We start from the raw sequence: 13,913 nt of genomic DNA on the forward strand, positions 1-13,913 counted from the left end.
GCTGTACAGGGTTGATTATTTGAACAACCACTGGTTTTTGTGTCGGGCACCATTGACTATTCTGCTGCACACAGTTGGCTATTTTCAGTAGACAGTCTCCTGGCAAGAGCGACCAAAGCGGCAGCTACCGCTCTAGTCCAACCAGCAGAACTCGCAATGGCTGATGGGATACCAGCAGGAGAACTGAGGGGGAAGAGAGGGTGGGGGATGTGTCAATCAAACACACCGTTGACTAATAGTCAACTCAACGCTGGCCTTAATCTACATCACGGATTATAATCATGTTGTGTGGGGAGTATCCCCTCGATAATCAACCGTGGAGTTAACTATTAACCCACCATTGATTGTTGTGTTGTCCGAATGCAGCCGTAGTCTCATAAACAAAATTACATGAAGAAAATATGACATATATGGAGTGAAAATATATTTATACAAAGCTGTTTTGCTCAGAAGCAACCCAATAACCCAAATACATAAAATCATGTAAGTTACATACCACACAAAGCTCAAATAATATAACACCAAGGGACCACACATCTGATTTCGGGCCTGAAGGGAGAGGCTTTTCACTCTGCATTTGATCACTACATTTGATAATTCCCTGTGCAATTACTTCCGGTGCAAGGTATGATGGGTACCTATAACAAATATAATTAAAGCAAAGACATATTTCAAGAGCCCTGTGAGGCATGCTGAAAACCAGTATCATTTAAACCACATATCACCTTTTAAAGCTAAAAGAAACTTTGAGAGGTACCGTTGAAATGAAATACTAGTACTTTCACACACACAAAAAGTCAACGTTCGCCTGAAAAGATACATTGCCTCACGTATAGAAAGGACCAAAAAAGTATTACTTTTTGTTAACTTTTTATTGTGGAGATTGCATTTTCATTTTCTTGTTCAATATTATGGGCATTTCAAACTTTGGTGTTCTGCAAAAATTCCCCCGTTTTTTTTTTTTTTTAGGATTTGAACATTTCCTTGCAATGCACAGCCACAGAGGAGTATTCGTTGTTTTACAAGCTGTACTCTCCCATAAAGGACAGGACTGTCGTTCTTGCCCAACTCTGCACTTTGGATTCCTGCCTCCCTCACAGATCAGTGCAGCATTGTTTTCTCTTTATCTCCCTCATGGGTGATTGGTAGGTCCAACAGGCTTTACCAGCATGTTATGCAAACTGAGAGAAAGCCCAAGTCCACTGAATCAGAGCATGCCTTATAATGCATCCTTGAATCCACTGCAATGCGCAGGGATTCCTCAGTACGTGCGCTGAAGCCTGTGTGGTAGACAGATCCGCTCTACATGATCCATCAAAAACTACTTGTTCCAAGCAACTTCAATAAAGCCTGGTCTGTCCATTAACCGCTCAGAACTGAATTGCGATAACAAGACTGTCAATTGGTGTGATGTGGCCACAGAAGACTCCCTTTATACCTATAAGTACTCCAAACACCCGTATTGCATTGCGGTGCCATTAACTTTCAACATTGCAACTTAAAGCAGGCATTTCTCAGATTACGATACCAACCCAAAGAAGGGAAAAAAGCAGATCAAAAGAGCTAGGCTGGTACCAAGAAATTATCTAATGCAGGACAGACCCAGGAGAAGAATCAGAACACCACTTGTTGTCATCTACAGTTCCCAGTTAAGAACACTCAAACAAATCAGTGATCTACAACCCATCCTGGACCCATGCAACATATCCATCTCACAGCCCTTGTGTGGTACTTGCTGTACAGACAGCCGATCAACCCAAAAAGGTTACTCACCAGCAACAACAGGCCTTACAACAGAGGTGCAAACACAGGAACCAGACCCTGTGATGGATCCAGATGCCAACATCATTGCTCTGCCAGTGGAACGGATACGGAAGGTGAGCCAAGTGCTCCCTGCCCTGTGCAGCTCCCAGTGCACTATTCAAGGAGATGGTGTGCAGGAAGGAGAGGGGATGGGGAAGTCCTATGCCTGTTCCGCTGGCGGATTGACAATACTGGATCTAACTCCTCATTATTTGCATCATTATTTATGAAACCTCAAACTTTAAGTTTACCATGGCAACCGGGTACTACTCTGCAACTAAGCAGCTGAGATTTCGGGAACATTGGAAAAAAAACGCTGAGTATTAGTTTCTGCCAGCTACTAGGAGGTATTTTCAATAAGTTTACAAATGATGTACAATACTTAGAATTTCACAATGTATAACTTACCCAATAGGAAAATCAACATCTGCACCATAAGCTGTCATGTGGTAAAGGCCAAATTTAGCCAATTTAACATGCCCCTATTTAAAAAGAGGGGGAGAAATATATCCATTAGCTACAGTATGAAATTTTCTACCTTGCAGATTGTATATGGAAAACACACACCTTAACATTAGCTTTTGAGGCCCCAATTCCTATGGCCAACATTATTATTATTATTATTATTATTATTTGCATTTTTATACCACCCAACAGCCGAAGCTTCCTGAGCGGTTCACAAAAACTAAAACCACTCAAAGTATAAAACAAACAGTATAAAAACATGATATAAAATACACATTAAAAATGGATTAAAAACATACCATACATGATTAAAACGTCTTTAAAACATTAAAAGATCTGAACGAAGTGCCTCTGATGATCAAAGATAGCCACTACCTTCATGTACCAATGTCTTGGTAGTTTTAATATATATATATAGTTGTTCTCCAATATAGGTAAAGGCCGACATGCTACTTATGTACGCAAGGGGGGAAGGCCCTGTGCCCACGAGCCTCTGAGAAGTTTAATGCAAAACATGAATATAAGAATCTATCTTAAGTTTCCATTTTGATCAGTTTTGTAGTATTAGTAAAGTGCTGCATTAGTAAGGAAGGTTTCCTGAAAAATTATTTCAAAGGGAGCCATGATATAGACAAAGGATGTGTGTGGACTGACAATCTAAAAATAAAAGCCCGTAGCCTTACTTCTTGATCCATGAGGATGTTGTGAGGTGAGAGAGCCCGGTGGACAATTCCATGGTTGTTCATGTACTTCAAGCCCTGCAATACTTCAAAGGCGATACATAAAACCCTAAAAGAGCTGAAATGAAAGAAAACAACCTGATTTTCTTCTCTACACAGTCAAAACTTTAAGAGCTTTCACCCCCTGAACTATTGTAATAATATATTTTCTAGATTGTAAGTCATTTGGGCAGGGTGTTGTTTTATTGTTTTGCTCTTTGTACAGTGCCATGTAGAGTTATAAAGGTACATTGATTGATTGATTGATTGAGTTATACTTTATAAAATATAATAATAATAATAATAATAATAATAATAATATAGCATAAATTGTATCAATTTATTCTACTGCTCTGATCAGCTTCTCCTCCCCCCTCCTATAGTCAAGTGAAGGCTATGGATGCACAGCAAACAATTTAGCAAATTGATATGATATTCATTTGGTATATATGACGCAACACCTAAGTTACTATCCAAATACAGCAGACAGAAGAAAAACTCAATAAAGCCGGAGTGGTGTGGTGGTTAGCGTGTTGGATTGGGATTCAGGAGGCCTGGGTTCTAGTCCCCACTTGCCCATGAAGTTCACTGGGTGACTGTGGGCCAGTCACCGACTTTCAGCCTAACCTACCTCACAGGGTTGTTGTGAGGATAAATGGAGAGGAGGAGGATCATTTGTTTTCTGTTTCTCTAGAGATTAGGACCTAAGCTAATGAATTTCAATTATAAGAAGAACTATTTTTCTAATCATTAGGAAGAATGTTCTGACAGGTCTACAGCTGTAGCTGTTGGGACAGTGGAAAAGTCTTCCTTGCCTTCATTATAGGCTTATAAACAAGGGCTCAATGGACACATATTGGGGATGCTGTAGCAGCAGAGTTCTTTCATCAGTAGGGGATGGGCTGGATGACCTGAGGTCTCTTCCAGCTCAGTGGGGAAAGTAACATTACACATACTGTATCTTTCATTTTGATCTCCGGAATTGAGAATCAGAAAATGTGCATGTGAGAAGATGTATTTTACTGAGACACTAGAGGGCCTCCTTCTCATATCTAATCGCCACAAAAGGCAGTGTCTAAAACCAGAGCATTCTGGGGATAGACTGCTAAACACAGCCAACTCTAAACTCCCCACAGTTTAAATTACAACCATTACATTAACTGCTCGAGTAAACCATGAAACAGATCCCTTAAGTGAGAATTTCCTTGTGCTGTGTGGAAGGCAACAGTACCGTTTCTTTCAAGCCTGCAGAAGTTGACATCCATGGAGCAGGTGACCCTACCTTTTATTAGTATTTCTGCAGATTATGGGAGAGAAAGCACTGTTTTTATACTGTTCTGCTCCATGTGAATACTTGAGCTGAGAACTCTATCAGTAATTAGTGGGAGGAAAATAAGAGATGACATAAGCAGACAAGACGACTCTGAAGTTTCCTTTTTTAAAAATGTGTCTAGCTGTTTTGTTTGCACAAGACTCCAAAACATGAAACAACTCTAATTGAATGCAGAAATGCCTGCAGTTTGTAAGTAAGCCGAAAAAGCGTACTACTCGTGGAATGAACTGCCCCATATACGTCAATGGCCGCGAGTACTGGATGTGAGTGTTTTAAAAAACGGACTTTTTAATTATCCTCCTCAGAGATCATAATTACACCCATTGTCTGTATGCATTAATGAAAGGGATCCCGCCCCTGTCCCCAAAAGAAAATACTTCCAAAGGCAAAAAGCTATATGTAGGATCCAGCTGGTGGTCAGGAAACAGAATTATGAAAGGAGACGGAACAACGCTTAGGAAAAAAATCTACATAATGAAGCAGCGAGAAGATAATTTGTTTTCAATTCCCTTGACGAGAAACCTCAACCATTCGGAAAATACCGGACTACCTAATGAAAGACATTTTTAGTCTAAAGTGCTAAATGAATCCATAATGCTTCTGACCATTTGAAAGTCATATCAAAGGTTAGCCCACATTTTTCCTCTAAGGGCATGCATGCAAGCAAGGCCATCCCTATTAACAGTGGCAGGAGTTAGGAGACAAGGCAGGACTGGAACATTTGAAGCTGTCTTTTATCAGGTGGGAATATGTGTCCATCATTCCCAAAACTGTCTTCTCTTACTGAAAGTGGCTCCCCATCTTTCTCATCACGGACAAGCTGGAGAAGCCAGGGATTGAACCTGGCATTTTGGACACACCCACAACGCCAAGGGGCAGCTCGCTACAGCATCCTTCCAGCACTGCTGGAGACGTCATAAAAATGTAACTGAGTAAATATGCACCTTTGCACTCCGTTCTGCCCCTTCCCGCACACCCACCCATCTCCCATTTTGCTAGATGTATATTGTTTTTTTAAAAAATCATATAAAAACAGCATCAGCATGAGGTCGATCAATGGCGGCCTTTAAAAGGGGGCCTGCGGTCCTCCAGATGTTGCTAGACCACAGCTCCCATCATCCCTGATCATGCTGGCTGGGGATGATGGGAGCTGGAGTTCAAAATCATCTATAGGGCCAGAGTTTCCCCAACACTGCTTTGAAGTGTAAATCATTTCTTCCCTTCCTTCCACAGATTAAGACATAGCTCCCATTGCTCCTGCTCACAGGCCATGCTGGCTAGGGCTGATGGGAGCTGGAGTTCAAGAACACCTGTAGGGCCACAGTTTCCCTAACCTGCTGTAAAGTGTAAATCATTTCCTCCCCCACTTCCACGGCTAAGAGCCGCTCCAAGCAGCTATAAAGCCCGGTTCCCGCCATGATCAGCATGCAGGCATTCAAAATAGGCCTGTGGGGACAGCTATTGTTTTTTTTCCGAACAAGACAAGTCCCTGGAAGGAAGACATGTCATCACTCCCAGCCCTCCGATCATTTGAGGCCATATATTGATCGCCTGCATGCTGAGGGTTGGGCTCTCCAGCCAGCTGGAGTGGTTGTTAGCTGTGGGGGAAAGAAAGATTTATACATTAAAGGAAGCCCTCAGGCCACGGGAAATGCACATAGATGTCCGGACTCATTCATATATCTATGTACTGTGATAGTCTGGAAGTTGCAAACAAGGTTTGTTCTCTCCAAAATGAATGAAGTCCTCCCCAATCAATAGAACAAGTGGAAGGGTTACACCAAGGCCAGATTCAGTGCCTTAGACTGCGGAGACCATGAACACTGTATAAAGTGCAGAAATGAGAAACAAGGGGTAATGGAGTAACACAGTAGCAAATTTTCTCACCACTCAACCGTAAGTGAGAAGGGCTATAGCTCAGTGGTAGTGGAAAGGCTGTAGCTCTTTGGTAGAGCACATGCGTGGAAAGCAGAAAGTCCCAGGTTCAATCCCCGACATCTCCAGGTGGGACGGGAAAAACTCCAGCCTGAAACCCTGGAGAAATGCTGCCAGTCAGTGTCAAATAATACTAGAATAGATGGACCAATTGTCTGACTCAGTATAAGCTGGTGTCCTACGTTTCTATAAGGCTAATAAAAATTTAATCCCCTCTGGATTAAAGCAGTGTCATAGCTGCCTGGGGATCCAAGCACATATTTTCTTTGTCATCAAGGTATTCATGCCCGTGTCTTAGCTGGCACCGTTTCAACAGAGGTATTTCTTCCAGAGAGAGGTAGTACTTCTCCTAATGCCTCTATTCACCATTTTTGTAAGTACTGCATTTTTATATGAAATCTGCTACCTAATATTTGTGGCCACCTTTCAAATCAAATACATTAATTTATCCATATTGTAATCTTATGCTCCCTAAGGAGTGAGCCTTGTTATTGTGCTCCGTGGGACTTAATACAAATGGAATGTGGATTGGGCTGTACACGTGAAAGTCCTAATTTTTCACGGTCATCCTAAAAGTGTTTACTTGGAATTAAGTCCAATTTAAGTTACTGGGACCTAGTTCCAGGTACATGCAATTAGGAACACAGCCTTAGCTAATTCCCCTTTGTTTGGTAATGCCAGGGGCTTGGTTGTGAAGATTTCAGGCATATTATTCAACTCTCAGATGAAATAGTTGTTGTTTTCCTGAGCCTTTGGAATACCTCATGCTGAACTTATGTTTACAGTATCCTCAATACAAACATATCAGCACGACTTGAGAAACTTGAAACCAATTAAGATAATAATACACGTGTGTTATGTCCCTTTAAACCTGCCTCATTGCCTTTTAAAATTTACCTGTAAAAGTAGAGGGAAATACTTTTAAAATGAAAGCTGTGATCATCCCCAAATCCATCCAGAATCTGCACTCCACACAAAAGCGCCAGAGAACGGACATATTGCTGGCTGACGACTTGTTGCACAGTTCACTCCTGACTTAGGAGGTCTGACCTTGCGTATTTCAGATTGAAGAGTTAAACTTAGACTTGGTCTTGGACATAAAGCTGGAAACAAGTGAGCAAAATCCAAAGAACATATTAACACACTAGGGAGAAATATGTATTTGTCTACAGCCATTTCCATAGCCAAACTGACAAACGGTTTAAAAAGGAGGAGGAGAAGTGAATAAACAGCTCTGGCTGCTTGTAGGTTTCTTTCTTGCTCATTCAACACACAAAGACAATGTTCTTAATGTCCAGGTAGGTAAATATAGGAGGGGTTGTTCCTAGAAAACACTTAGATTTTTTTTTCAGTGGGTTGATGGGACAATGCTACCACTTTATTACTTGGGGTTGCTTGCCACAGTTCCATTTCGACACCGTCACACTGGAAGGGGATTACCATGCTATTCTAAATGGTATGGCAGTCTATTCATTTTATCTACATTATGTTACAGAAAACATCACAGTTTAGCCTACAAGTAGGATTTATTTTTATTTTTTTACAAAATAAAGCTGGTTGCAGGCACAAGAGGAATACTACTATATAGAACAGGTATCACTAAGTCTGCACTAAAAACTCCTGTGTGTGACAATTAATGTCGGTGTAATTAAACATTAAAGGGTGTTTACTGGGAAGTAAAGCCCAAGCTCAATAGGTCTTATTCCCAAATAAGTATAGGAATAAGTGTACCCAAAGGAATGTTGCCTCCCATATTATTTATTTTATTTATTTATTTATTGCATTTTTATACTGCCCAACAGCCGAAGCTCTCTGGGCGGTTTACAAAATTAAGACAATTCAAATATAAAACAACAGTATAAAATACAATGTAAAAGCTCAACCAGAGCTCCCCCAAATATGCCAACTTCTGCCTAAATACCAAAAGCCAAAAATTGGGGGAAAATAAGGAATGACAATTTTAAGGAAGTGACAGAATAACATTTGCATTAAATACTAATGCATAACATTTCTCTTTTTAAGAAACTTTGGAAGAGTTAAGTCACAAAAATGATTCCTTAGAACAATGGAATAACTTTATTCAGGATTGTAGATTTTTTTTTTTAAAAAAAAAACCCACAATCACACAAGTACATTTTAGTGATAGTGTGAAAGACAGATTATACCTAACATATATAGTAGACTTGATTTAGAAATTTTATTTTGGTTCAAAATAATACTCTGGGGGAACTATTGATTTGTTTGTGCTCTCCTGTTATATAATCATTTTTCTAAATAGTACTTGAAGGCCCCTTACTACCTACCTGGGCTCTAAGGTCTTCGTCCATGGCTCTCTTCCAAGTACCTCTATCAAATGTTGTGAGGTGAGAGGCTACAAGACAGACAGCCCTGTCTGTAGAACACTCCTCAGAGCAGATGCAAATTTTATGCAAATCTGAGTCCTCTTTTGTCTCCCTTTTATGGTAACACATCTTTTCTTTCTTGGCAATGTGTACATAACCACCCTAATTGTTTCGTTTCATCCTGTCTTGGTACCTTTCCATGATAGTTACAACTCCATTTTCTATTTTGCCTTTTTTACTCAATTCAGATGGCCATTGGTCAACAGAATTTTTTTAACATAATCATGTTTCATAGGAAGGTCCTCTCAGGATAATGTTTACAGAGCTTCTCTGTTATTTCAAGAGAATGCCAACACTTGTGGTAAGGGTCCAACTAGATGTGTCGCTAAATTAATCTTTGCATCCAACATACACTTTTTTTTAATGAATTGGCACTGACGGGGGTGTTCCTCCCAATGCAAATAAATAGTTCAAAAAGAGCAATTTTCCTTAGGATTGTAACAAAGAGAAGAATTAAAATTGCCCCTTCCCATCTGCTGCAAATCTGAGAATTATCACACACACACGCTAATACCCAGGACTGCTATTTGCACTTTTAAAAACATGCATATTAAATGTGGATGTATTTTATGTCACACCTAGATAGTCCACAATTTATTTATAGCCTCTTCGTCCAAACTTTTTTTTTCCAAAAGGAGAAGAGGCATCAACAACTTTTCCATTAAAAACAAAAGATTAAACTTTAAAATCTCATATTGGGCATTGAAAGGATATCTGAAAAAACTGACCATAACATGCCTTGTATGCTATCCTCTCTTCTTTAGGCAGCAGGTTGATACAAAATTATTAGACTTTTCACATTCCAGCAGAAATGTTCTGCCTGACCTTAAGAATTCAGCAGCTTCTGCCACTGAAGAACACAATGATAATAAAAACATGTGTATTTCTATTAGGTCCACATTCTTTAGGGCTAGCCTAGCTGTTTGGTCCCCATCCTGACTTGATTACACACCACAAGCAAACACAGCAGAGTTGTCTTCAATATTTTTTATTAACCATCATAAATAGAATACTTTATCAAGGAGACTGCGGTTAAAATATACACACACACCTCACTCTTTCTCTGGAATAAAACACTCCCAGATGGTAGTGTTTCATTTAATATACACACTGATGCAACTGACTGCCAGACTTATTCATTTTCACAATAGCAATAACTCATATTAACTCCGCTTTTAAAACAGCAAATTTGAGAATCAAAATTTGAATGCTGTTTCAGTGTCACGCAAATAACTTCCTTTTATTTTTCGCATGATTTTCAATTCCATTTGATAAATTTTCAGATTTGGATTTTTGTGCTTTGAAATTTTGTAAGTTCCCCCGTTGTAAGTTGATTGTAACAATTGTGCTATACCAAGACAAGCCATTGGTCTGTGCAGCTTATGCACTGTCCATGCTGAATGACAGTAGCTCTAAGATTTTAAGAGAGAGACTTTCTAGACCTAACTGAAGAATTCAGAAATTGAAGGAGGGACCTTTTATAGAGGCTTTACGACTTAGACTCCATTCCTAATGGTGAGCATGAACCCTTATAATAAAGAAATATATCATAAAATGTGATTTCTGAAATTAGGGGCAAGGAATTAGGTGTCCAAGTTTGCTGATGATATCAAATTATTTAGGGTGGTCAAAACAAAAAGGGATTGCAAAGAAATCCAAGAGGATGTCTCCAAACTGGGAGAATGGGCATCAAAATGGCAAATGCAGTTCAATGTAAGCAAGTACAAAGTTGAGGCAAAAAAATCCCAAGTTCATGTTTATGCTGATGGGATCAGAGCTAGTTGACCAAGAAAGAGATCTTGGGGTTGTGGTGGACACCATGAGGAAATTGTTGACACAGTGTGTGGATGCTGTAAAAAGGCGAAATCTATATATGGAATAACTAGGAAAGGAATTTTAAAAATGAAAATATAATACTGCACACAAATCTATGGTGCAACCAAACTTGGACCATTGTGTACAGTTCTGGTAACTGCATCTAAAAAAGGATATTGTAGAGTTGAAAAAAAGTGCAGGATAGGGCAAGTAAAATGTTCAGGAACTGGAGTAACTATAAGGAAAAGTTACAACATCTGGGACTGTTTAGCTAAGATAAAAGGCAAATATGGGAAGACATGATAGAGATATATGAATTATGCATGGCGTGGAGAAATTGGACTGGAAGCCATTTTTCTCCCTCTCTCATAATATTGGAACACGGGCTTGTCTGATGAAGCAGATTGGTGGGAATTCAAGACAGAAGTACTTTGTTGTGATTCTAACTGAAAAGTCAGATAACAAAGCAGTTCACTGTGCAATCCATAAAGTCTTTATTCAGTAAAAACAGTAACCACCTCTTCACACCTGAATAACATAATAATAATAATAATAATATTTATTTATTACCCACCTCTCTCTCTGGATCGATGCGGGGTACAACACAAATAAAAACACCATAAAATACATACAACTAATTCAAATGGTTGAAACCAGTTCGTCATCATGAAGGGACTCTGAAGGTTAGGAGCTATCTGCTAAGCTGAATTAATCAAACAAAGCAAGGCAGTTGCCTCTCAACTAAATAGATGGTTTCCTGCCACACCTGACAGGCTTTTACTGACGCCTCCTTCAGGGAGGGCCTTCATGACACAACTTTTGACATGCAGCTAGTCTGGCAGACCTGCCTCCACCTCTTCTCAACTCTGATGGCTTGACCCTGTGGCGGACGCTGGGATCTGTCAATTCTGATGTTCCCTCCTCCTCCAGCAAAGTCCGATTTTCTGGGTGGGGCAGTGGTGGGGAGACAATCTCTGAGCCTGGGCGTTCTGTTTGATAAGCTCCTGGGAAGATTCCTCCCTGACTCCTGGGGAGTTTTGGGGAATTTCCTCTCCCGCTACCTAATTTGGCTTCTTCTACTTCAGGCTCCAAGTCTCACTCTACATCTTAAACCCAACCAGGGAGGCCAGGCCCCATCCTGACACAGTTCTTATCATACAGCGTAGTTGAATTATGGAATTCGCTACCACAGGATGCAGCTATGGCTGCTAAATTGATTGATTTTGAAAGGGGATTAGACAAATCCATAGAGGATAAGGCTATCAATGGATGCCTATATGTTCCCACCAGTGTCAGAGTCAGTATGTCTATGTACACCAGTTGGCAGGGAACGTGAGCACGAGAGTGGTGTTGCACTCACGTCCTGCTTGTGGGTTTCCCATGGGCAGCTGGTTGGCAACTGTGTGAACAGAAAGTTAGACTAGATGGACTTTTGGTCTGATCTACAAGGCACTCCTTATGTTCTTATGAGTTCAGACATTCATTAACATACATTTGTTAAGGCAAGGGCACAAAAACGATGCTATCTGACAAACAGCCAGAATGACTTAACCTATTTCTTCACTCAACACATAAATTTAAGCACATATATAATTCCTAACTTCATGTTGCAGTGATGGCCACTAGCCAATACAGTTTTTGTTTTGCTGCTAGTCATGGGTTGTAGGGTGGGTATGAAGTTACCCCCACTGCACCGCGTGCTGGGTTTGAACAACATGGCAACCTGTGCTGCATTGTGGGAGATTATGCCATTGGCGATTGCATGTATGGGGACAGGGGAAGAAACCACAATGGCTTCTTTCCCACTGGTGATGTCCTAACTCAGTCACTGAGTGTGAGTTAGCATGTTGTAAGAACCTAGTCATTAACTCTCCAGGGTTTCAAACATGGGCCTTTCATTCCCTGGCATCTTCAGGTAGGCCTTGCTGGGAAAGATTCGTGCCTGGAACCTTAGAGAGCTGCTGTCAAATATGCTAGATGGATCAGACATGGGATACTACAATGAGTCATTTCTCTTCTGCTCACAACCCTTTGGGTTCTGATCATAGTCTGCACAAAACCAACAACCACAGAAGTAATATAATCTTCCCATTAAAATAACCGAGATATTTATCAGGAACTTTTTTTAAAAAAAAAACCCCACACCTTTTTCAAGCAAGAGAGTAAAGATCCTCTGAGAATAAAAAATTACTCTCTAGAGCCACTTTCAGATATTTAAAATATTTGGAAGAGAGTCTTTGGGTTTCCTTGTGCTTTTTCAGCTGCAATTATTTTAAAATAGCAAACCATTCATATTATTAGCATCATCCTCTCAATGTATTTTCCCCCCTAAAGAGTTCCTGACAGGAAATTACTAATTAATTTCATCATTATTTTTCTTTCCTTAGAAATATACATAATATTGCGCTGAGTGACCCTGTGTACTGTTTTCTAGCTTAAGATTGTGCAAATCGCAAAATCTGTCTTACGGTGTTGTGGACAGCCTACCACAGCTTTCTCCTTTATAGCGAGGCCAAAAGGATTATATTGATTTAATAAAACGTAAAGCCATGAATAAATGAAAAAGTGCTGACATAGCAGGGCCGCCAGGATTATGCTCTTTGTTTCAACACAACACCATTTTAACAGATGAAAATAATTGAGCAGAAACTTATTAAAATTTTCTCTTTCAAGTCCCTGCCGCCTCACTTTTTTAATCAGTCAAGTTCAATTTGATATGCATAATAAAATCAGAAGTGGAAGAGGAATATCTACGATAGGACCGAAGTAGAGGGGGGGAAATAAAATGAGTTCCAAGAGAAGATCATGGATTTTCTCACTACTATCAAGTTTAGTTCAAAAACTTAGTACCTGCCTTGTGGGCAAAGCAACCCACTGTTCTCTTACCTGCTGTTTTACAACATGACAATTACCCAGTAAGCCTGCAGCCCTCCCCTCCTTTTGGTCCATCTAAAGCTCTTTTCTCCACAGGCCCTGTCACTCAAAAGCCTACAAATATATTTTTGGAGAGGTGGGGTCCAAAGACGAAACAGATCGGAGTATCTACATGTAGCGCCCATGCAGCTAAGGAGCAGCCCTTTGGGACTGACTGTGATCGGGCAATTTCAGAAGGAAAGAAGAGCGATTGGAGCAGCTTCTTCCCTGCTACCTGGGAGAGATGAAAACCGTATGGCAAACGGAGAGTTTCCTCCCCACCCACCTCCCAGCACACATACATGCATATCAAATGCTCAGCTGCAGAGTGGCTCTGATCAGCTCCCTGCCAAGTTAGTGTTGATGGAGAAGGGGAAAGGGCAATCCGTGCCTAACAGAACTTTATGCGCAGGCCAGCCTGCATGTAAGTATGGAAGAAAGAAAGTGTATGCAATGTGGCTTTCCTCTCTGTAAGGAGGCAACGACCCTCCCCAATTAAAAAAGAAGTGGAGTCATACAAATGAATTC

At 40.4% G+C, this 13,913-nt stretch overlaps 1 protein-coding gene across 1 annotated transcript in view; it reads right to left on the reverse strand.

Annotated features, from left to right (window-relative positions):
- The window catches only part of TBCK (TBC1 domain containing kinase), a 97,378-nt gene that overhangs the window by 67,070 nt on the left and 16,395 nt on the right, over positions 1-13,913 (reverse strand). The window contains exons 3-5 of the mRNA XM_063135648.1: positions 2,952-3,066; positions 2,212-2,285; positions 497-638 (exon numbers count right to left, since the gene is read on the reverse strand). Coding sequence (XP_062991718.1) covers positions 497-638; positions 2,212-2,285; positions 2,952-3,066 — 331 coding nt within the window. The remainder of the gene's footprint in view (positions 1-496; positions 639-2,211; positions 2,286-2,951; positions 3,067-13,913) is intronic.

Source organism: Elgaria multicarinata, chromosome 10 (genome assembly GCF_023053635.1).
Source record: "Elgaria multicarinata webbii isolate HBS135686 ecotype San Diego chromosome 10, rElgMul1.1.pri, whole genome shotgun sequence".
NCBI lineage: Eukaryota > Metazoa > Chordata > Lepidosauria > Squamata > Anguidae > Elgaria > Elgaria multicarinata.